The 26,806-nt window shown below is 36.3% G+C and overlaps 1 protein-coding gene across 1 annotated transcript in view; it reads left to right on the top strand.

Moving 5' to 3' along the window:
• Positions 1 to 26,806, top strand: part of LOC101739146 (probable G-protein coupled receptor CG31760) — an 87,477-nt gene that overhangs the window by 44,966 nt on the left and 15,705 nt on the right. Inside the window, exons 3-5 of the mRNA XM_004931810.5 lie at positions 6,156 to 6,283; positions 23,129 to 23,312; positions 25,930 to 26,125. Of these exons, the coding sequence (XP_004931867.1) occupies positions 6,188 to 6,283; positions 23,129 to 23,312; positions 25,930 to 26,125 (476 nt within the window). The 5' untranslated portion in view covers positions 6,156 to 6,187. The remainder of the gene's footprint in view (positions 1 to 6,155; positions 6,284 to 23,128; positions 23,313 to 25,929; positions 26,126 to 26,806) is intronic.

A 26,806-nucleotide genomic window follows, 5' to 3' on the forward strand; every position in this document is an offset into this window, starting at 1 on the left:
GGGATGGGATAGGACAGGATCGTACGGTAAAACTGGTATACTTAAGACAACTAAATGGTGGCGGCTGGTCGGGCACCTAAGTACCATTGAAAAATCCAGGTAGAGGAAGACCTGCAGAAACTCCAAGCCAGTGGCGCAGAATCGCAAAGAAAGGTTTCTTAGTATCGGAGGCCATGATTCAATTTGGGTCGCTGCACCAAGGCAGTTAGTTAATGGCAATCAAATATAATATTTTTGGAACGAAGTTCCTTATCGGACGATGCGGAGGGGGTACTCTAACCGGAAAAAACGTCCGTAACGTAAGATTTTTATTATTTATATATAGTCTTAGTATGATGGCTATACAGTGTTTAATGTATAGTCAACGTGATGACGGTTATTATTATTATTCATATAAATAGCTGTTTCTTTGTATATTATTATTAAATTTTTTTTTATAAATCGTGAATAAAATAAAGTTGATAACTTTGTAAAGTATTTTTTTTTTTTTTTTATCAAAAAAAATATATAATAAAAAATGTATACCCGAATAAATATTTTCTTTATACCTCGAATAGAACTTAAAATTAATAGTTTTATAATAAGGAACTTCGTTCCTATCCGGTGTCCCACGACACATACATCCTTTTTAATTCAATATTCATTCTAAATTAAAATGAAATATGCGATGACTAATCCTTATAGATTTAAAACTATAAAATTCAATGGTTTTTTTTTGTGTGATTAGTATTTGATATAACTGAAGCTTTCAATTACAGTGCGATCATTTTAGAAGCAAAAAGTAAATCTATAATATAAAAAAAAAACATTTTCAAAGATTCGAACTAAATACATACCGTATCGAAGTCGAATCAACGAGATTCGCAAATAAGTAAATATTTATGGCGTTCAGTTCGCAACGCAAGGCTTTGACACTTTTAAGCCAGACTAATTTTTATTTTAAGTTTGACTTTTTTAGTAATTTCTCTTCGTCATCCTTCTCTTGTAACAGTAAATTAATCTTTTTTTTTAACTAGCGCTTCCATATTTTTTTGACCCTCAGGGCAAGCTTGAGCCTTTTTTTTATTGGTTAGATGGGTGGACGTGCTCACAGCCAGCCTGGTGTTAAGTGATTACTGGATCCCATAGACATCTACAAAGTAAATGCGCCATCCACCATGAGATATAAGTTCTAAGGTCTCAAGTATAGTTACAACGGCTGCCCCACCCTTCAAACCGAAACGCATTACTGCTTCACGGCAGAAATAGGCAGGGTGGTGGTACCTACCCATGCGGACTCACAAGAGATCCTACCACCACTAATTACGCAAATTATAATTTTGCAGATTTCATTTTTATTACACGATGTTATTCCTTCACCGTGGAAGTCAATCGTGAACAATTGTTAAGTACGTATTTGATTAGAAAAATTGGTACCCGCCTGAGATTCGAACACCGGTGCATCGCTCAACACGAATGCACCGGACGTTTTATCCTTTAGGCCACGACTACTTACAAGACATTTAAACAATATGATTAGAAATTGAAAATTTTTATCGAATAAGCGAATCTTTTAAAATCTCGCAGGCCTTGCACAGTTATACTTTGCTTTGTCTAGTTTCGGGCAGTCTTCCAACAAAGTTGAATAAAGTGCCGTTCTAGATACATCCGTCGTTGCACGCCACAAACTTAATGCGATCCGACATTCGATAAAGCGCGGGAGTTGAGAGAGTTTACAGATTTATTTAACGAGTTCTTCTCGTATAGAAATTCACAAAGTTGCTTTGAAGTTGAAATTATATTATTATTCGCAATGATTAGATTATGGGTCCTACGCACATATACGACTTTGTCGGCATAAAATAAGGCTTTTTTTTTTTTTATTGCTTAGTTGGGTGGACGAGCTCACAGCCCACCTGGTGTTAAGTGGTTACTGTAGCCCATAGACATCCACAACGCAAATGCGCCACCCACCTTGAGATATAAGTTCTAAGGTCTCAAGTATAGTTACATGTCTCTCCTGGAATTTTAGGTACATTACATGCATTGACGACGGGTCGTAGATGCAATTAAGAGCACTTTTAGCGTTAACTCGAGGTTAAACCGTAAAAGCAGTTTTAACTGTACTTTTATTTGCGTTTCTTTGCCCTTAGAAAGAACTAACAGTATCTTCAAATCCGGCAGTTTCTTTGACTTATGGCTTCATTATCACTATAAGAAAATCTCAGATGATAGATAAACAGTGTTTTATATTTATTTATGAGACAATTTCTTTAATCAAATCGCACTTAACGTTATGCTTTCTGTTGTTGTTAAAGCTGTAAAGATCTCTCCAGTCTCTTATAATCGGCTTTAACTATAAGCTCAAGTCAGAAGATCCATTTTCGAAAATTTGCAACCGCTTTTCCTTGCTCTCATGGTCGGCGCAACATGTTCTCTTATGATCCTGTATAGGGAATTGGAATGAGTTTTACGACCTGGCACCAGCTTGGCGTCAACCTCCTTAGGTTTTATCTCCACTAGTAGGTATATCAACACACACCAGCCCAAGGATTATTGGTGGCCTGGAGGCCTTTCATGGAGGGTTAGCATCGATGCGCCATTTCCGGAGCCATTATCCAAGGGTTATGGCTGCGGTCGGGAATTTATTCGTGACTAGCTGACCCGGCAGACTTCGTGATACCTCAATCGATAAATAAAAGACCTAAACGTCTGTATAAAATAAACTTAAAACAAACAAAAGGAATCCGTCTGACGGGGGACATATCAAAGGAAAAACAAAATTGTTTTTTTTTACCTTTTAAACCTTCTCTGGACTTCCACAAATAATTCAAGACCAAAATTAGCCAAATCGGTCCAGCCGTTCTCGAGTTTTAGCGAGACTAACGAACAGCAATTCATTTTTATATATATAGATTTGTTGGTATTGTTTCTACTCGATTAACAAACAGGCGTATCATCGTCAAAGAAGACTAGACTAGGACTAGAATAAAGTAAAGCGATCTTTCTCAACTCAGTACTGAAACGAACGGTTCGGTAAGAAGTCTCGTAGATTGAGCACGAGACTATCCGGTACGCCCAAGTCGTACAGTTTGAAAATCAAACCGTAGTACCAAACTTTGTCGACTTTTAACAAAAATGAAAATTGACTTTGGTAAAGTCGAATGAATGAAAACTATCTTCAATGTAGTCGAAGTCAATAATGAATCTTGATAAATTTAAATGGGACCGAATGAGAAGCACCGGTTGTCGGGTAAAAGAAGCGGTTCAACGAAAAAAAGTTCTAAGATAACACACATAAAAAACTACAAATTGAGAATCTCTTTCTTTTTGAAATCGAAAAAGACGACAATTAGCTTTTCATTTAAAATACTTTTTCACCTTACCATATTATTACGTTTTTTGTATTCTCGTGAAATAAGGAATGAACTGATTTTACATGTATACATAATAATAATATAATTATTTAGTTTCTAGATATTAATACCCACTTAAAGTGATGCGAATATTTATAACCACCCTTATACGCTTGCATGACACTCGACATAAATTTGATTTTTGAATTACATTATTCTTTCAATAAATTGCCTGTCAGATGAAAACCTAACATGCCTGTTGCCTAACCCTACTCATATGATCCCCTGAGCCGATACCGCTCTGTTACTGAATAAGGTCGCACTAGTTGAAATGCAAAAAAAATATTTCTTATTCCAACGGAGCGAGGCAGAAAATCTGGTCAAATTTTCTAACCAATTCATTTTCAAATTCGGTGTAATTAAATACATAATTCCGCCAAAACATCTAAAACATAAGTAGACGTCGCGCATATTAGTTATTTTACTATAATTTAATATTTGTTATCGGATATTGAAAGAACAAATCCACATATAAAATGAATATATGTTTAAATAGGCAGCTCAGTGCCTTTTTATCTTTTGTATTTGAAGACAATCTCTTTTTAGCAAACTTTAGTGTTTCAAATAATAAAAACTCTATGTAAAAATTCTCCAACCTATTACAAGAAAAAGTCAACAACAAAATCATAGCGAAAATGGTTGTGGTCGAATTCCGATCTCACCAGTATGAAATAAATTGTTTAAAACTAATAATTGTTCATAATATACTTTCCGTGGAATCCAGATAATATAGAGAATTTATAAAATTCTAATGGCTATCGTAATTTTATAACATCAAACTCAAACGACAGCTTCCGTAAAAGTTCAGGAAGGAAAGCTGTGAGTGCCTATAATAGTGAGCGGTCCGCTTCTACAGCGTGACCTGGAAACCTGTAACCTCTTCGCCGCAGGGCATTGCCATTTTCTTTATTTACCGTGTTTCCTCTCCCATATTGTTTACTTTCTTTGATTACTATTCAGTATTATCTTGAGGCGAGCATCCGGTTGCCGTAATGATAAGTTAGACTTTCATATACTAAATTCATCTAAGCAGGGTTCGCGATTCCCAATTCTAGTGATATATATAACCGCCGATTATCAAAATTTATGATATTATACATTATTAATAAAAATAATAATAGTAAGTTTTTTTCAAATTGCCACTAATAATATAATACATATATAGTTAGTTAATAAATTGCATCCCAGAAGATTCAGTTAAAAGAAACACGACTTCTTTTAAGTATTAATGATGCTGTAAACATTGGTAAATGTGCCGAATAGAAAATAATCTTTCCTTTAAACAGTTTTGATCAAATAATCCTAACAATGTAACTATTTGAAACGGTATTTCAGCAACCAGTTAAGTATGAGACTTCTATGAGTCTTCCATATTTATTCTATACTTTGATTGTTGCTAGTATAAAACCTAGTAGCGTTCAACAATACAACAGTACCGTCCTTCAGGACAAGTCTAGGGTTCGACATTTCTTCTTGTCGATTGCTTCGTGAGCAGGGTTAGCGGCGAATACGATCCCATTGCTGGTGCAAAATAGCGGTCTACGCTGTATTTAAATGTAATACCTAAATGAATAGAATAGGATGAGTTCAACACCTAAATCATCGTGAAAATCTTTTTTTTTTTTTTTTTTTTATTGCCTTTGTAGGCAGACGGGCATACGGCCCACCTGATGGTGATTGGTTACCGTCGCCCATGGACTTCAGCAATGCCAGGGGCAGAGCCAAGCCGCTGCCACTGAAATCTGCATTCCTTACGTAATTCAACGGCTAAGCTAAGAAAGCTGGGTTGTAATATTTAACGAAAACTTTGGTTACGGGCCATTACATGAGCTCATTCTAAACTCGCATACGGCACGATGTGGCGAATGGAAGATTTGTAAATTGTCACCTCATTACGTAGGTAGCACTTACTCCAATTACATGTGATAGGGGAGAGCCTGCCCAGATTAAAAGCGATCGCGGACGGGATTTACATTAGGGAAGTCGACTAAGTGAAATTATTATTATTATTTTTTATTCATTTTTTATGCTTAGATGGGTGAACGAGCTCCCAGCCCACCTGGTGTTAAGTGGTTACTGGAGCCCATAGACATCTGCGACGTGCGCCACCCACCTTGAGATATAAGTTCTAAGGTTTCAAGTATAGTTACAACGGCTGCTCCACCCTTCGACCGAAACGCATTACTGCTTCATGGCAGAAATAGACAGGGTGGTGAAATAAGAAATAAGTAGAGAAATAAGAAATAAGAAAGAAATGAGAAATTAAATAACTGGGAACGAATCACGCACGGTCATCCGGCCCCAATTTAGGATTCCCTGTATTATGGGTACCAGAGACTGACATACATACTTATATACATTTAAATATATACATATTGACGCTTGAAAGGCAAATGTGACTAAGCGACAATGCGTGAACTTTACAGTAGACTAATTTAAAGTTGAAATACCTGAAAAAAATATATTTTAACGAATCTAGCTATAGGATTGAATTTTAATAGACCTAGAAATATATATTTTTTGCGCATCGAATATGGTTATTGCCTATCATTTATGTATAAAGCAGTTATTGTCGCTTAGTCACGTTTGCCTATCAAGCGTCGATATATATAGATAATAAACACCCAGACGAAGAGCAAACAAACCTGTTCATCACACGAATGTTTGCCCGATACGCGAATCGAACCCGCGACCCTCGGCGCAACAGTCAGGGCCGCTAACTACCGCACCACCGAGTCAGTCAGTCTGTTTTCTCTCCAGAAGGCGCCTTCGCAGACGCATGGTGCGCGATAATGGGGGGGCCGCGGCGCATGTCAAGTGCGCTGCTGCTGCCCTTCGCGTTGCTGTCGCTACCGCACACGAACGCCGCAAATGCAACCTCCTATCGGGTGAGTTTACTAGTTTCAGTACTAAATTAAAAACACCAATGTTCCCTGTAAGAGTTATGGTAAAAATCTTTTTTTTATGAACATTGTAGTAGATTTTTACTGGTGGTAGGACCTCTTGTGAGTCCGCACGGGTAGGTACCACCGCCCTGTCTATTTCTGCCGTGAAGCAGTAATGCGTTTCGGTCTGAAGGGCAGCCGTTGTAACTATACTGAGATCTTAGAACTTCTATCTCAAGGTGGATGACGCATTTATGAAAACGAGCTTGCTGCATGTATGATTGTGAGTGGTTACGGTCGCTTATGGGCGCTAATATTGCTAAGAGCATAGTTATGTCGCTGCCTACCGCTGAAAGCTCCCTAGCTTCCGCTGAAGAAGGATGTGTTATACTGCTCAGGATATGTCGTAGAAGGGGAGTTCATGCCAGAGCCTCATGTACATGGCAAAAAAATCTGGCAACGAACTATCGATGAACGCAGCGGCTCTTAATAATATGAATGAACTCTGCTCCAGTAGCGGTGTGATGGAAAAAAAGGAGATGAAAGAATCATCTCGAATAATTCTTAAATGTGACGTAGTCGTAAGGGAAATAAGGGATGAATGGTGAACTAAGAAATGATGGTTTTTTTACTGGTGGTAGGACGTCTTGTGAGTTCGCACGGGTAGGTACCACCACTCTGGCGGCATTTACATTGTGGATGTCGATGGGCTCCGGTAACACTGAACACCAGGTTAGCCGTGAGCTCGATTAGCAATATTAGCAATAAAAAAGTTTTTTTTTTTATTGCTTAGGTGGGTGGACGAGCTCACAGCCCACCTGGTGTTAAGTGGTTACTGGAGCCCATGGACATTTACAACGTAAATACGCCACCCGCCTTGAGATGTAAGTTCTAAGATCTCAGTATAGTTACAACGGCTGCCCCACCCTTCAGACCGAAAGGCATTACTGCTTCACGGCAGAAATAGGCAGGGCGGTGGTACCTACCCGCACGGACTCACAAGAGGTCCTACCACCAGTAATTACGCAAATTATAATTTCAGGGTTTCACTTTTATTACACGATGTTATTTTTTCATCGTGGAAGTCAATCGTGAACATTTGTTGAGTACGTAATTCATTAGAAAAATTGGTACCTGCCTGGGAGTCGAACACAGGTGCATCGCTCAACACGAATGCACCGGACGTCTTATCTCTTAGGCCACGACGACTTCAATAAAAAAAGTCACAAAACCGGGTAATTTCATAATATATATGTACATTGTACATGCTAAAATGTAAACGAAACAACTGAACTTATTTAAGAGGTACTTAAAACAAATTCATCATATTAGTAAGCTGAATTCATTGATGAAAGAACAATGGCAGCTTTCTATACAACATTTTACCTGATATCTATTTGAGGCGTCTTGAAACAAAAAAATACTAAAACGATAGGAATAACATAGCTTAAGCTTAATCAGAAATATTTTTGGTATTAGAAAGTCACAAAAAAAAGATATCAACGTGTTTACTTTATAATTTGAGGTTATCTATCAATAAATAGATGTCTCTGATTTTTGTAGGCACGGACTATAACAAATTGAAAAAATAGGTAAACGATATGTTTATTTAACATTTTTAGTTTCATTATCATAGATGAACCAAGGATACACCTCTAATAGTAGTAGGCACCCTTAGCAATTGCAGAGCTACCTAGGTACATATACATATTATATAGTTTGTTCTTTCTTCTTTGTAAATGTGTGTCAGAGATAGGTACTTTTAACATTTTGAACGAATTAGTCACATATTTGCGACAAACGAAGGCTTGCAAAGCTAATTTACTATAGTAGAATTATTTTGTCCGTGCAGTTTGGGTTATAAAAAATCGGAGCGGTGAAGCGAGTATTTCGCTCTCTCTTCCACTCACTAGCCTTATGGACGGGCATAGTCATGCGCATTATGTCAGTTGTCATACTGTTAAAATCATTGTCATCTGCAGTGCTGCCATTACTATTTATTACATATTTAGTTATTTAATTAAGTACTAATTGTAACAAAGGATAATTAATATTATTATTTTCATATATAAATACTTTATGAATAGTATTCATTATCAAAAAATATTGCTTTTTTGTGCCAATAGTATAAATGCCATCCTTTACGAATGTATTAAACCGGAAGCACACAAAAATCGAATTAAAAGCTTATTAAATTAACATTTTTTCGTGGCTTTGCCACGTAAATCTAACATCGTATAAAAAACGAGCAAATAAAATGATGAAGTTTCGTTTATGTCTTAATCTAAGACGCCTTTTAAAACATTCAGGTAAAAAATTGCCATTGTTCTTTAGGAGTGAACTTAGAGAAAGCACTCACACAAAAATACCCATTTACCAATGCGATGAACGGCATTGATTTTCTAATCTCAGTATAATGTTACAAACAATTGACAACTAAACTCCAAATGCATAAGGATGTTTACTAAGTTTATCGATTTTAAACAACCATTGTTGATTAGCAAATTTTTCTACATAATATATTACTAAAATTTATTTTCATTGCACCTCCACCTAAACTAACTCCGCTGAATCCGCTGAAATATGCGTTGAGTAGCTGGTACTGAAAATTTAATCTATCCTTATTTATCCTTACTCGAATATTCCATTCCGTTGCCTTAAGTTTCAATATTACATATTGTGGTATGTTGTAGTTATTGTTGTAGCCAAACAACAAATAATGAAAATCACTACACTCTGAAACACGACGGATAGAACACTTTTAGTACATGTCGGCGAGTAGTGAGTTTCTTTATAGCAATAATAAAAAAAAACTTCAATCTTAAGCTTTTCAATGCTGAAAGATGTCTCTTCGCCATATTTCCGGCTTTTAAGGTCTTGGGCTATACTTAGCTGGTTATCCATCGTAGCTCTGACCTAATTATTATTCCTTCTTATCTGTTCCACGATAAACAGAGTAAATTGATTTGCGTAGACACGGAGTTCAACTTTGTAGGTATATTTATAATCTACTAGCCGTACTCGCCCGCTTCGCTGGGCATTTAAAATTAACCTTATTATTTATTGTCATTATTAGGGAGTCCAACACTCATATAAATATTAGTCTATCCATTAAGTACATGTATTTTCTACATGGATACCAAGTTTCAAGTCAATCGGATGCATGGTTCAGTAGTTATAACGGAACATCCGTGAAAACCACTGTAGGTTTATAAATTACTAGCTGTACCACCGTCCGCTTCGCTGGGCATTTAAAATTAACATTATTATTTCTCATCCCCACAAATATTCTCATCATTATCATCGTTTTATTATAATATATTATAATATAATATATTTAAATTAAGGCATATTAATACGCTTTTATTAGCTTCAGACGTATGTATGTTTGTAACGAAATCTCTGAACATGATTTTGACCCCCTTCAAAACGTCGGATTAACTCCAAGTTTGGTATACTTATTAAGGACCGATGACAATTCAATATTAAAAAAAATAATGAAAAAAAAATTTTTTTTTTATTGCCCTTGTAGGCAGACGAGCATACGGCCCACCTGATGGTGAGTAGTTACCGTCGCCCATGGGCTTCAGCAATGCCAGGGGCAGAGCCAAGCCGCTGCCTACCGCTTAATACTCTCCACAAGCATGGTTTGAAGAAGGACATGTCATAGCGCTCGGGAAACACCGTGGAGGGGAGCTCATTCCATAGCCGGATGGTACGTGGCAAAAAAGATCTCTGGAAACGCACTGTGGATGACCGCAGTGGCTCCAGGTAGTATGGATGAACTCTACTCCGGTGGCGGGCGGTGCGATGGTAAAAACGAGATGCCGGTATCAACTCGAACAATTCCTCAGAGCACTCCCCATGGAACATACGGTACAAAATATAGAGGGAACCGAAGTCCCTCCGCAGACCCAGAGGTTCCAAACGATCCGTGAGAATGGGATTATCGACAATCCGAACGGCCCTCTTCTGTAGGGAGTCAAATGGAAGAAGCTGGTATTTGAAAAAATTGAAATTCAATTAAAAAATGAAACACAAATAACTGTTTAAAAAACTAACAAAATACGCTTTTATAGAAAATCCAACTAAAAAAATAGAAAATAAATTTTAATAAATTTGAATTAAAAATAGTGTAAGAAAAATGATTTTATTTTAAAAAAGCGTGGGGTGCTTTTCAGGATATTATAATCAAAATAGGACTTTACACTATTTTTAATTCAAATTATTAAAATTTATTTTATTCCTAACAACGGAATAGCGTTATATTACTTAGACCTCGTTAACTATGTTTATTTATTCTAGTAATAATGGATGAAGTAAAAGGAATCCATCATGGACGGATCCCACGCAAGGTCAAGGGTACTCAAGGACTTATCGGTAATTTGTATGCAGCTCAAACCGGAATTTGTGCTCCATGGCGAGGCAACGAGGAAATTATCCTGTCAACTTTGGAATTCCGCTGTAGTTTATTATCTAGCTTTATAGATAGTCTCTCACGCGGAGGTTATTGTTTTATTAAACTTCTATTCTAATTAACGTACTTAAAATGAAGTAAATGCCCAACACAATATTTCTCAAACTATCAAACATGAAATATCTATAAATAATTACAAAAACAAAATTGTGTGAATATCTTTAGAGCATAATAATTGTTTATTATTTTCATTGCTTCATCATCTTTTATACCAATAAATTTTTTCTAACTATGTACATTTAATTATTTCCGAGTGTACGAGTGCTTTGAAGTTTTTATTAAAGTCGTCCGTGACCACGTCGTAGGATCGATTATGTCTATGACTCGCAAAAACCGAAGAATATCTTATACCTTTAAACGAGCAATTCTTGTATATATACAAGATACATACAAGATATATACAAGAATTGCTCTATTGTATATATATATATATATATATAATCTGAATCTCGGAAACGGCTCCAACGATTTTCATAAAATTTTGTATACAGAGGATTTCGGGGGCGATAAATCGATCTAGCTACGATTTATTTTCAGAAAATGTTGTTTTATTCGTGTTTTCAATAATCTACTTTATCGATAATCAACTTTATGACTCTTCCCGACATCTATTGGCGAAAAATAATACTATTTTTCTTAATTGAGAGCAACTAACTGTTTTAAAGACACAACAAGATGGAGTTATCAAAAAAAAAACCATCATCTAGTTATACTTTAACATAATAACTAATTTTAATGAATAACAAACTTGTGTAATAGTTTAAGTTCACCCATATTCTACGGTTTCACATACAATAACGCCGCCTATTTCTGCCACGATTGTTGTTTGTACATACAACTGGGACTTAGAATTTGTGCCTCTGAGCACTCACATACAGCGTCATTAGCGTTGTTGATGTATCAATCTGTTCTTAAGTGGTCCGATGCCACTTAAGAACAGATGGGTCGCTCGTTCAGCCGACTAAGCAATAATAACACACACACAAGAAACAAAAGATGCAAAGGTAAACTCAGTATCTAATTGCAATGAATGTAACCAAAGAAAATCATTACGTAGTAAGCGTATTCAGCCACAAAAATATACGTGTATAGGCAACAAGGAAGGCAATGGAAGAAAATAACGATGCTACTCCTACAGACTTATGATCGGTGATGTATTTATAAAGAGTAGGTACCTATGTAATTTTGTAAAGTTTTGTTTGTCATTGTTGTAAATTAGTGATGACGAAAATAGGAATAGCAGCACGATAGTTTAGACAGACTATATTATTCATTATGCTATTATTAGATATATTAGAATATATTAGAATTAGTATATATTAGAATTCACTAGTAAAATACTCGTAGTAACAGGTATATAATATATGAGTCGTCTATTATCAAAGCCGGCAATCTGACTTTTGGACAATGATTGGTAAATCAGAAAAACGAATTATTGACTTTGTATTCCATTGGCAGTCACAAAACTCTTCGGAACGACATCTTTTAGATAAGTAACAGGTTAACTATTAACCTTTATTTAATGCAGGTTTTGAACCGTATTCTTTGAAGGAGATGATTATATTCAAATCAATCTGTATTGACATATCAATAATTTTTTTTTGTCCAAATGCACAGATTGCCACCTTTGATAATAGACGACTCATATATTATATACCTGTTACTACGAGTATTTTACTAGTGAATTCTAATATATACTACCACTTTTAATTACTACAAAAATTATGTATGTTCTCTAAAGTCTTTACATTTTATAGTGAGATAATTATATTCGGATAGTACATTAAAACTTAAAACCATTCATTTTTCTTTTTCTGAATGAAACATACGATCATGTTTTTGTTGAGCAGCAGAGACTAAGTTCGCTTCTCCCGGAATAGGATCCTATCGTGTACCTATTTAGGTCGATTGCTTTCAATGGTCTACACTCTACAGGATACGTCAATAATTATCCTTCGTCATGGAAGGGCGAGTACATCAAAATATACGCCATTATACGTCTTATATATAAAAGATCCCGTGTTAGAAAACAATGTAAAACAAAATTAATATTGGTTCTACATCTGAATATAATCTGAATTGGTTGAGCAACGATTTTTGGCGTAGCTTCTTGAGGGATAATAAACTATATGCACTGTCTTTTTTTTTTCAAAATTTAATATAATATCAGTCCTTAATGTAATCTATAATCCTTTAGACAAATAATTAATTGAATTAAAGGAAATTTTAACACAGTAAAAAAAAATTTGTAGTGATATTAGAAAATCGCTTTTTCTTGGGTTCACGTCTGAACTACATTTTTAGAATATTTATTTGTTTGTATTAGCAAAATCTTATCCTGAAAGTATTCACATAGAAGATATTCGTATAATAAATAAATAAATGGGCCCGACAGACGCTATCCTGGTCTATCAAAACTTGTTTTCTGATCGTAAGGACACCTACCAGGCCGAATCGTAGATCCAGTATATTCAAAAGCATAGAGTCCGCTTCCAACGCCAGCCACAGGTCCTAACTTATACATCAGTCCGCTGAGTTTCTCGCCGGATCTTCTCAGCGGGTCGCGATTCCGATACGGCAGTAGATTCATTCGCGAAGCAACTTCTCTTGAGATGTTAGGTCTCCTTCGGAGGCACTGGGGCAGCATTTAGCAAATTTCACCCCTCCTGGCTGAACCTTTGCTCGCCCGCCTGCTGGTGTAACTGGAAAGGCCACACAGCCAGCAGTAATCCTTCAATCATAAAAAAACAGCCACAGGTTCGAATTGTAAGACTAACCCTACCCAAGGATCCACTCAGACACATATACATTTATCAAATTCTCCAGTGATCCCTTAGTTGCTTTTTACGATTCCACAAGAGATGGGTGTGTGCTATTTATTTATTTATTAAGCCCTTTATTCCATGCAATTACATATATTTTTTTGTATATTTAGTTTATATAATATATGTATGGACCCCTCTCAGGTAAAGGCCTCCTCCAAAGATTTCCACTCTGCTTTGTCTCTGGCGACATAAATCCAGTGTGGTCCAGCAACCTTTCTAATATCATCCTCCCAACGCGTGTACGGTCTACCGACGCGCCGCTTGCCCTGTGGACCGTCCCATGCAGTTACTTTTGATGTCCATCTCCCATCCCCGAGTCGTGCTACGTGGCCAGCCCAATTAAACTTCAGTCTTTGGGCATATTTGAGAGCGTCATAATATATTGATATCATTAATATATTGATATTATATTATTAATTACAATTTGGAACGAACATTTGGAATTATGTATATCATAATTTTGCTATGATTCCGAGATTAATTTAATCTAATACATACTTTTGATTAGAAATCCGTGTTGTAATTCTGAGATTTATATACATATGTCTTTCTAGGCCAAGGTATCTAGGTCAACGTTGCACTAACACAGATATATTTCAATTTAAAATTCAATCTCTACAAAGCAAAGGCTTCATTTCAATCAGTGATCAAACAATTTTCTTTCATACTATTTTCTTCGATTTTCGCAGATCGTAGACTAATTAAAACGATTTTACTGTTTAAGTCTTGCCTTTTTACTGTTATTTATCGATTTTTTTCAACATAAAATAAACAATAATGACGCAATCGCAATAAGAACAGCGTCGGTAAACAAAATAAAATGGCAAAGGGTTCTTGTGACAACACATAAAGCCAGTTGTGCAAACTAAGGATCGTATCCAAATATCATTTCGAACGTTAGGAGACATCTGTGGTCTTACAATTACAGAAATATACATTGAAATTTACATATTCATATCATCAATAAACTTATTCTAATGTTTCGAAATGTTAAAGTGTCGGTTATTACGATTGACTTTCAATAATTCGTCAAATTAATAATTAGAAGTTTCATCGAAGTCCCTACCTGAAAACCCGATGTATTCAATCCCAAGTAATGCTTGAAAAAACTTACATAATTTTCACCAACAAATTTCCTTAGATTCAGGGAAATATTTTTTTTCTCTTATTTTACGAATTATCACAACGTGACCTGATTTAATAAAATTAGGTCAGGTGTCGTAAATTGTACGTTTGTTTCGTATTACACGATATTTACGATAGAAGTAAAGCACTTTCGTCTTGGATATTATTATGAAAATATACTACAGATAACTAAAGGAAAATTTAGTTTTTTTTATATATATATATAAAATATAGCCAGCCCGCAAAAGCGATTATTATTATTATTATTATTATTATTATTATTATTTAAAAATTTTAAAAATTAAAACTTAATTTAATTATTACAACAACTAAAATAAATTTTACTATCACAATTCACTTCTCGCTTCGCTTCTTTCTGACTTTCCTCTGAACTGCGTTCATCAGTCGCCTATATCACACATTTATTAAAAAAAAATGAGAACATTCTCGATAGAACCTTTAGAACATTCGAGAATATTCAGACTCGTCTTGTGAACATTCGGGAGACGTTCTAGTTTCGATACCAATTTCTGCTATCTGATGACAGTTAGCTTTATACATTCCGGAAGAACACTGATATTGATGATCACTGATGGTGATTATTGTACAAAATTAATTGAAATTATTGATGCATATACCTAATAGTACTAGTGAATATAATCATTGAATCGAATATGCGAAAATATAAGCGCGTTCTTTGAGAGCAAAGGGTTACTTTGAGTGTCTCCCTTGATATACAGCCAGGAACTTAACAAGGAATACTATAAAGTACTATTGTTTTAAATTAAGATATTCCTCTCGCATATTTTCGTTTCTCTTATTAAGTCATACCTTGAAGATAAGATCTTTTAGGTCAAGGAAAGTGACGTTTATTACGCCTTCGACTGAATTCTTGCTGAAGTTTCGCAGAGTTTGGTGCTTGGTCCTGATCCGTATTTTTTTTTCACTTTTGAGGTTCCACGAACAGAAGACGTTGTAATAGCTAGATATGCCGAAGATACACAAATCCTTACGACTTCAAGAAAGAATTATTAAGTAAAATATTATACGGAATTGTTTCAATACCTTGAGCATTAAAGTTAGTCGTTTCAAACCCAATCTGATAGGGGAACTGCGCTCCAGTGATTCTTGCAGTTGATCTTCTGATTCGGTTATATATTATTATATTTGGGCATGCGTTTGAATTACGATTCGTTTAATGAATGTTTCAAGTTAACTTTACTTGTTATCGCTGCAAAAATTGTAGGTCATGGACATTGCAAATATAGAGTACCTATTCTTCCCGTTAATATCGATATTTACGCCTCATTGGAAAATGACATTACTGAGGGGACTTTATTTTATGCCTTTTGTGCAATGAAGTAAAAAAATTATTAAATATGCTGATTTTACTTTAACCTTTTAGTGCCTGGCTTATTTTTTCATATTTCACAGATATTGCTAAACGAATTTTGTAAAAAAGCACTGTAAAACATACTAATAGATAAAAATTAATGCCTAATTCATAGCAAAATAATCTTAAATAGTTATTCAAAAATGTTATTAACTTATTCAATACGTTATAAATACGCGCGCTAAGATTCGTCTGTACAGCATACCTAATACGTATTATCAAACTGTGCAAATAATCAGTATTCCGACGCTCCGCACTTTATACGCATTAACAGAGAGTCAATCTATCGACGGTTCGCGCTCAAAAGGATAAGGAGACCGGTACTCGTTGTCTGGTAGGTGCCTTTAGTCGCCTTTACGACACACGCCGGATAATATGGGGTATTCTTGCTTTGATGGTGGCATTGCTATTCTAGCCAAAAAGTACACCCAAATGAGTACCACGATGTAATAATAAGTTGATGTTGGTTGATGATGTAAATTGAAAATGTAATAACCACCAATATTTAATTACATTTATTTGCTTTATAACCCGTTCTTTGTTTTGAAATTTAAATTCATAATTCAAATGTACCTATCATTGTTGTTACCTAACCAGTGACCCATTTACAGCCACAACAGCACAGCAGGCAGTTTGTGACCTACAACGCAATTCATACATTTGAGAATTTCTGTTATTTTAACGATCGTGGTGTCCATAACAACGGTTGCAAAATTCAATTTGTTAATTAAATTTGAGTTCTATTTCGAACGAGATTACTAATAATAAAGGTATAAGTAATAAAACACGCTTAAATAGCAAACCGAGGTAACCATACATCACATTTTTGGAACGAAGTTCCTTATGGGACGATGCGGAGGTGTACCCTAACCGGGAAAAAACGTCCGTAACGTAAGATTTTTATTAGTAATGCACACAGTGTACAACTTAACTTTATAATAATGTACAAAAAATACTATATTTTTTTATCATTAATTGACCACGATCCCAGAGCGTTCGTTTGCGCAATACACTGACTCTTATGCAAACAACCGTGAATGAAGTGTACCACAATAAGTTCGCACGTTACCGAATGACCGTGTGTTTAAACTGTTGACACTGGTCAGTAAATTAGAGCGAAATTATAATATTGCATTGTCATCAGCTCTTAATCCATGTGTGTAATTTTTACTTTAATCTGACATTTGCAGTCAGTAAAAATAAAGTCCAAGTATTAGTTAATCTTACTTAATCTAAGTTACTTACAAACAAATATGCGTCTATACCAAGCTACTAAAAGCGGGCAAAAAAATCAGGACATTCCTAAAAGTATGGTCGTATTAAGTATCATTAGATACAAGACGTGCCTCGCGATTTCAATCGCGTATTAAAATTTCTATTTTCGTAATAATAAAACACGTTGCATTTTCCCGGGATAAAGAGTTGCTGGTGTCATTATCAAACCAGGGAAAATTATGCCATATCTATTACTATGCTACCATACAGTTAAGTATTTTAATGCCATAATTTATTATAAATAAAGTTTCGATGGTACTTGAAAACCCAAATTTATTGCGCAATAATTTGAGATGAAAAAATAATTTGACCACTATAACTATATTTAATGAAAATTCAATTTAAGAACATATTTAAGACAGTAATTTGGACTCTCAGATGATTGAGCCAAGCAGTTTTATAATGAAAATGTAATCGAGTTCCTTGGTTACTTATCCGGTCAGTCTACGAGTCAGCAGTATAAGTATATTTACTCGTCCTTGTCATTCAAATCATAACGATACTACATTTTATATATGACGGTTTCGTTAATGTACAAAAAACTTCAATTCCCGGGAAGAGCACTTTATTAGATGAAAGCTCCTATGTCCTTTTCTATACCCCTTGCAACGTGACTTCAGTTTCATGATGATCTACTGAGTAGTTAAAACGTAAAAGCGTTATAAAAAAATAACATACTCACTTTCACATATATTTTATTACCACATATTTATTCTGGAAAGGCTTTGGATAAAATTCGTTCTAATTGAACTACTTTTGAACAGGAGTATCTATCTCAAATTCAGAGTCTGTTGGAGAGATCGTTTCGGAGATTTGATGATAAGTGAGTGGTATTTCGCATGTTTATATAGAATATATAAATTTTATATAGGCTTCTCGACATTCATGCTGACCTCACAAAATGGGATAAGGGCAAAATTAAGCCATGCTTATATTATTATTATTATTATTAGAACTTGAAGCTAAGCACTTTTTTCATTTTAGCGCAAACGAATCTCATCGTATTTCACGTTTTCCTGATATTATCGATCAACTGTACAATTATGTAGCAGTGGCAAACAAATAACCAAACAACTGGCTACGATTATCCACCAAGAACTTACCCTGAGAAGTGGTCTCGCCGATTGTACCTTATAACCCATACCGACCATAACAAGTTCTTGGAAATTGTCATATGCTCTACTGAGACCTATTTATTATTACTAGTGGGACCCCCTAGTCGAAATTCGACTATAATTAATTGAAATTATAAGTTTGAACATTATTATGGTTTTATTGTCAAATACTAAATTATACATAATCATAGATTTCGCCCAGACTACACTACAGACACATAGTATTATATACAAACAATAATAATCTATTCTCCATTTGACAATAACTCAAGGTCTATGCAATAAACAAAGATATTACTAGGTCCGCAAAAATAGGAAACGACTTGTCGTTGCCGGGTGTTGTGGCATCAATGCTCAGTGACGACGAGTCGTGGAAGGCGATGCTCGACTTCTGCGAGTGCACCATCTCGCAGAAGGAGGCGGCGGGGCGCGTGCGAGACGCGCAGGCCCGCCGCCGTCGAGCGGGGGCCAGGGAGGCGGATTTCGCCCAAGCCCTGGCCCTCTAAGTGTTTCGGGTCTCTCTCACATGTCGGCCTGGGGACCGGCGAAGGGGACCTAAGAAGACGACGTGCAAGCTGCTCTGCACGCGTTTTATGCAAGAGCGTCCGGGTGATGGAAGGCCGGCTATCCTCAACCCACGCTGGTTCTGACCCAGCGGGGTATTCCGAGGGTAGACCATTCTAACCGGCGCCATCTAGGCGGGCTTCGGATAGCCTGCCGACCGAGAGGACTGGTGGTCGTGGCGCCGACGACCGCCAGTCCGGCGTCCCGAGGGGGAGGGTGATGGGAGAGATGTGCTCCGCACTAAACGCTTCACTTTCCCCCCTTTGCCTTTTCATGAGTTCTGTCTCATGCGAGGTTTGGATGCTGGTTGTTGAGCGACATGAGGTTTTAGTCGGTTCAACTCCGACATGCCCCGCCCTCCATCCCCAGTGGAGGGCGGAAGTCCGGTGATTTGCTCCTGTAAAAAAAAAAAAAAAATAGGTATGTGTGGTGTCAAATACATGGTGGTGTGTATAATCCTTTTTTTATTGATTTAATGCATAATTTTAAAAAATATCTGCATCTCTACATTCAATCTCTACATTCTCTATAAGCTTGGGAAATTTCATTCTCCTCCGTCCGCGCAATTTTCGTAAAAAGGGGTACAAAATTTTTGCTTCCCATATTAATATTTAGATAGGTAGGATTTGTTTAGATTTAGGATTTGATTAGATTGGTATTGTCGCCAATAAAGCTGATATCGTAATAACAAACCATCTACGCATTGAACAGCATTAGTTAATTTCACTATTTCTCGGTACGAGAGCTTCGCTAAAGCAGAAAAGGATTAACTGAAAAAATATTTAAAATATCTGGCCCACAAGATTACCGCCAAGCACCATATTGATGCAACTATTATTGGGCCGGTAATTATATCGGTTCAAGGCTTCATAACAAAAAGCATCGACCAACACCTCAAGAAAATTTCGCTATAGAGTTTGTTAAAGAGTCTGATACAGAAAGCGGTAATTCTTGACACATCCCGTATCGTGAGGAGGCTTCTTATTTTGAAGCCACAACATTAGTAGTTCGAGTCGCTGATACCGCTACCAGTGACAACTTATTTGTAGTATAATTTTTTTTTTTAAATTATATTTTCATATCCATATTATTGTAACTAACAAACTATTTAATTAATATATTGTTAACAATTAAAATATATAGATGCTAAGACCCCTCCGCGATTTTCATTTCACAGAAAGTTTAGCTGCTCGTGCTATTTATAGCGTTTAACTCGGAGAATCATTCAGACTGAAAATGTTAATGACCCATCTCGTGTTGCGTATTAACTGGAGCCCACAGGTCTCACAATTCGAATGGCACGTTCTACCTTAGAACAAAAGGTTGAAGTTTCATTTCTATTGTATACCTCTTATCACAATATGTTTCCTGCACATACATATACATATTTATTGTAACTATTGAACTGTTTAGTGTTGGTTTAAGGTCGTTTGATTTAGTCATTGTTGTGAATATAGTTTCCAGCTGCAGGTATCATGTCATTTTGTCAACAAGTTAGTACGAGGTCTGTGTCTTCACATTGCAATATTGGCCAAAATCCATAAGCGAGTTAGGACTCTTTACCTAAAACATTTTGCAACACTGTTGAAGCTTTTCGCTGTGCACATTCCTTAAAGATTCGACTAGAACCATTGTAAAATAAAATTTCGAATGTTGGATATAGATTTTCGTGAAAAAAAAATTCAAGCGCGATCCTTGAACATCTTAGGACTTTGCTTTTTTTCGGTTAAAAGAAGCCGCTGCATGAAATCGGCAACTTTATGCTTAAGCCCCTCAGATCCTTTTCACATATGCATATGATCAAGGTGATTTAAGCACATCAGTAATGTCTAATAAAATACGTAGCTAAGCGATGCTGTGACCGAAAATCACAAAAATTGGTTATATGATCGCGTAACAAAATCACGCAAATTTGTAACAAAACTGCAATCTAATAAACATTCCGCGAGTACCCTTTTGTGTAGTGGACGGCTAGCACACACAAAGGCTTTGCGTTTGTCAATTCAGAGGACAGCCTGTGAATTTCAACTACGAATTTCAATTGTTTACATTGGCTATTCGAACCGAATCACACTGGACGAAGCATTATAGAATGAAGCTTTGAAATAATAGTTCAACATTAATCTATACTAATATTATAAAGCTGAAGAGCTTGTTTGTTTGAACGCGCTAATCTCAGGAACTACTGGTCCGATTTGAAAAACTCTTTCAGTGTTAGTCCATTTATTGACCAATACAAGTGGAGCACCAATAAAGGAATGTTTCAAAATAGGGGTTTAAATAGCTCCTTAACATTTTATAATTCAAAAATATTTTCACTTTCTACGTAAATTAAGCGGGAGGTAAAACTTAGCATTATGCCAAAGTAATTATTCCACGCGGACGGAGACGCGGGCTAATAATTTATCACCAAAACAGAAAACGACTTTCGGGAAGAAAGTAGGTAGTTTTTTATTATTATTTATTCTTTAATAATACAAAATATCCCGTTTAAATGGTAAAGGTAAATATTATGAAATCATAAATTTTCAAGCTCGTTAAAGTTTAACATTGTTTTGTGATTAGCCACGACGATCTAAATTGGCTTCATTTGTACGATTACATAATTCGCCTCGAACTTTAATATCGTTTGTATTTCAAAACTCGAATCAAATCCAATCAATACCTTATCGACTCTCGGATGGATGGCCGCTTACGAATTATTAATAGGAAAATTTTCCGTCGTCATAAATGTATCAGGGACAAATTTAAGAGTAATCGTTGTGTTTATGATGAAATAAACCTTCAAATATTTGCGGTTTTATTTGTTTCTTGTCGTTCTATTCTTACACGCGTTGCTAATCTATTAATTAAAATGTTAAGTTAAATTGTCACTTCGCGGAAATTTTTCTCATAGTTCCATCACAACGTGAATTCAATCTATACTAATATATAAATCTACAGTGGTTTTTACGGATGTTCCGTTATAACTCCTGAACCATGCATCCGATTGACTTGAAACTTGGTATCCATGTAGAAAATACATGTATTTAATGGATAGGTTAATATTTATATGAGCGTTGGCCTCCCTAATAATAATAACAATAAATAATAATGTTCATTTTAAATGCCCAGCGAAGCGGGAGAGTACGGCTAGTATATTATACAATTACTGAAAGTTACAACAAAGGATGATAGACGTTTAGAAGTAATCAATAAAGTATAGTTGAAGTCGTCGTGGCCTAAAGGATAAGAGGTCCGGTGCATTCGTATCTAGCGATGCACCGGTGTTCGAATCCCGCAGGCGGGTACCAATTTTTCTAATGAAATACGTACTTAACAAAATGTTCACGATTGACTTCCACGGTGAAGGAATAACATCGTGTAATAAAAATCAAACCCGCAAAATTATAATTTGCGTAATTACTGGTGGTAGGACCTCTTGTGTCCGCACGGGTAGGTACCACCGCCCCGCCTATTTCTGCCGTGAAGCAGTAATGCGTTTCGGTTTGAAGGGTGGGGCAGCCGTTATAACTATACTGAGACCTTAGAACTTGTATCTCAAGGTGTGTGGCGCATTTACGCTGTAGATGTCTATGGGCTCCAGTAACCACTTAACACCAGGTAGGCTGTGAGCTCGTCCACAAATCTAAGTAATAAAAAATAAAGTGTGTGTGTCCGCTCCGACGCACGACTGGAGTTTACTGGATATAAAAAATTAAACGAAACAATACGAGAAATAGTTCTATATTACGACAACACGATACACTACAGATTATTAACAAATTAACGAGACTCAAAACAAACGACTAACAAATATATGAAAATACAATAATGAGAGAAACGCGCGATCAGTACGAGGCTTTGTGGCGGACTGCCGGCGCAGCAGCCCGGCGTCACCTGCAATAACGCGGCCGCGTAACGCATAACGCATTTCGTGTGACATGCTAGTACGATTTTGGTCCCCATAATTTTCATACCCCGGGCCTATATATGTAAATCGATTCTAAAGGAGTAAACTCCAATAAAAAAAATATATAGTTCAGGTTGTTGGCGTACGTCCTCGTTGGATATTAAATCTACGTATTTTTTCAGGAAGAGGTAGAATCATCATTGCGACTTGTGCACGCGGTGGCTACAGGAGCGACCGGCGCGCTTTGCGTGACACACCGCTACGGTCGTCTACGAGCACCGCTACACACGACACGATGGGACACGGCGCGGGCCCGAGCCGACTTGGCTGCCAATTTATTGCATCAGCTCGGATTGGAAACGGCTGGTACGTGTGCTCTTTATTTCGTTTTATTGAAGTGAAACTTCTTCAGAATCGTTGTAATTTCAAACTCGATGAAACGAAAAAATAAGTCCATAGAGACACAAACCCATAAATGTATAGGATTCAGCCGGCGAGAGAATGAGATAGAGCACATTATACGTGAAGTTAAAATATCAATTCACAGAGCGCGCTACCTCATACTATAAAAGATGATTTACAAATATTTACTAATGACAAAATTTTACAAATATTTAGACATTTAGGATAATTGTATTTTAATTTTTGAAGGTTTCACTTCTACCACGTGTGAATTGCACACATGTTTTTTTTTAATTCCATTTTCAAATTATGTCGATGGTTGATTTAGAAACGTTTACGTAAAACCTGAGGTTAGGATTCTAGAGAAAATGCCGTTATTATGCCGTTACTATGCCTTGCGATTTTTAACAGACACAAAAAAGAAGGGATCCTGAATCGCATTATCACTTGCGTTGAAAACTGGATTATTTTTGATAATCGAATGCGGTCATCGTGTTGGTTAACATGATCGTTTTTGGCTTGGAAGTATTGCTTAATCCACCATAGTACTTGCCAGACCGTGTGCCGACAGACTTCTTCTTTTTCCAAAGTTTGGATAACTTCTTAGTAGGGTAATATCCGAGAGGCAGAACAAAATACCCTTAAAGAATTGTAGGCTCCGGTACACAGAGATGCATCGATACCATGGGTGCATATTTTTATAAATAGAAATAAAAAATGTTTCTAAAAAATTACTTTAACGTTCTGTGTACTAAACGCCAATTTCGTAGGTAAAGCGTAGGTAAACCCAATATCGAACATCGCACATCGAACGCTTGATAAAATCTTCACTCAAAATGGTTTGATAAGATGCGAAAGTTGAAACTCTGTTTTACATAATTATTTATTAACCTAGATCGTAGTTCTTTAGAAAAAACTCAGCAAATCTTCATTATTATTACATACTTAGCTTTTGAATCGAAAGAAATGAAGGTTATTTACCTGAAATTTATTCTAAGACGAAATTGAATAAAGTGAATTACAACAAAATGAGACGAGATAAAATAAAAAATGTCTTAATAAAATTTACTTGGACATTAAGACACCATAAGGCGTCCAGCGGTTTTGTTTCCTTTTTCCCACGTCAGTGTACTTTTCAAATAATATTTTTTTAAAAAAACGTATACGAAAACGTACTCTTCCCGTAAGGCGCGTAATCATCCCGAAAAGAGCAGACCGGGAATCACCAAGACACATGTTAATGGGCTGTACCGTCGCTAAAGACTTTTTAGGAGATTCAGGCCCCCCCCGAAAAAATAATGGGCTCAAACACTCCACATATCGTTATGGCAGATAGATAGTATTTTGTAAAAACAACCCGGGATAGCATACTCGTATCTTTTAATTTAATATTATCGCGTAGAAATGAAATTTTAGACACGGACGAGACATAAATTTTCAAAAAACAGATTTCGTTTGTAAACCTCAAATTCGATTCACACATTTTTCAACTGTTTTTATAATATTTTATGGGAGATTTTTGTTTGCTGTGTATTGAATAAAATTCTTTTTCGTTTAAAAAAATGTATGTACATAATATTGCGAAAACCTGATGAAATAGCTGTAATCATATGGTACAGCTATCATATGAAATACTTTAAGCCGACTTTCATTCGTTTCTTACCTAATCAAACTTCTCCGTTTCAACTTACAGCTTTATTTAAACTTTTACGTGTAAACGTGCATCAACATCTTTTAACATTATATTAAAAAACAGAACCCAAGACTCTGTAAAAATTTTCTTTCGGATTAACAACTTGGTTAATTAGTATATTTTAGCCTTTGTTGTGGTTGATATTCTCATAAATGTTTGTTAGAGAACCATTTGTTAGATGAGTAAGAGAGCGTTCGCACGATTACATTTTTAATAATTCAATTATAAGTTGTAGGGCTTTTTTTTTCTGGCAAAACTTTTCATTATTAATCAGCTTGTCCTTCACGCTATTAAAGTCGCGGTGTACTTTGTATGACTGTGTAGTTGAACTAATTTTAAATTAATTGTCTTTTTTTCTTTTGTACCTTTAATTCCGGTTAAAAGTAAATTAAGTTAATTGTATTAATAAAAAATTAATTAAAATTCCACCATTGAAGGTCGTGGGAATCATTTGGATGCAGGCAGCGCAGGAAAGCGGGTTTTGTGGCGAGACTTGAAAATTTATTAAAGTTACACTGTACCCTGTAATTTATAAATAATCAGAATTAATGATAAAGTACCCTGATAATTCATTAGTGGTGGTAGGACCTCTCGTGAGTCCGCACGGGTAGGTACCACCACCCCGCCTATTTCTGCCGTGAAGCAAATTATGCGTTTCGGGTTGAAGGGCGGGATAGCTGTTGTAACTATACTGAGAACTTAGACCTTATATCTCAATGTGGGTGGCGCATTTACATTGTAGATGTCTATGGGCTCCAGTAACCCCTTAAATTCAGGTTGGCTGTGAACTCGTCCAACCATCTAAGCAATAAATAAATAAATATTAAGGCTAATAATAACTAAAATTTGACTTTGACTTTGGCTTTGAAATAATGTTTTATTTTTTAGAAGTACTCATGGCGGTTTCAAAAGGCTTAGTTTTGGGAGCCAGCCCGACCGAACGTGCTGTTGGATCGAGAGCATTAGCTCTGAGAAGCGATGGTGTTGTCAACAGTGCGGTCGCTTGGGAAAGATATGGAACCGCTGAGCCTGTTGCAGTTGTTTCACCGCAGTTGGAGAAGCCTCCGGACCCGGAATATCCATGGTAATTGTCGATTAAATAAGACGTAAATAATTTAATATTATTCTAATGTGAAGAAGAATCTATCTTCTTGCTTTTCTTGACATTGATTCGGCAGTTTCTTTTACAATCCGAATCTCACTAGACTTTTGGCTCTAATCTTTAAAGGTCTGATAACGTGTAGTAAAGACCAGATTCTGTAAAGAACCAGTAAGTAGGCAGCGGCTTGGCTCGGTAGGCAGCGGCTTGATTGCGGTAGGCAGCGGCTTGGCTCGGTAGGCAGCGGCTTGGCTCGGTAGGCAGCGGCTTGACTCGGTAGGCCGCGGCTTGGCTCTGCCCCTGGCATTGCTGAAGTCCATGGGCGTCGGTAACCACTCACCATCAGGTGGGCCGTATGCTCGTCTGCGTACAAGGGCAATAAAAAAAAAGATAGGTATATCTATGTTGAATTGCAGAATCTGTAATCTTTCCTGTGCGAATTCTCAGCCTAGGCTACAAGGCTTCCACCTCGTCACATAGACATTATTCCATTTGGCAATACGCAGAAGAAGAAAGCGGGGAAGAAAATATACTTGCTAAATGTCAGTAGAGCAATTAGCATTGTTATGCTGATAGACGTCGGAAACGACTTTTATGCTTCGACCATCAACAAGGCTGATCCACTTCCAAAGTCCCATAGAGTTTCCATACAGTAGTAGATTTGAT

The sequence above is a fragment of the Bombyx mori genome, chromosome 3 (assembly GCF_030269925.1).
Source record: "Bombyx mori chromosome 3, ASM3026992v2".
Classification (NCBI taxonomy): domain Eukaryota; kingdom Metazoa; phylum Arthropoda; class Insecta; order Lepidoptera; family Bombycidae; genus Bombyx; species Bombyx mori.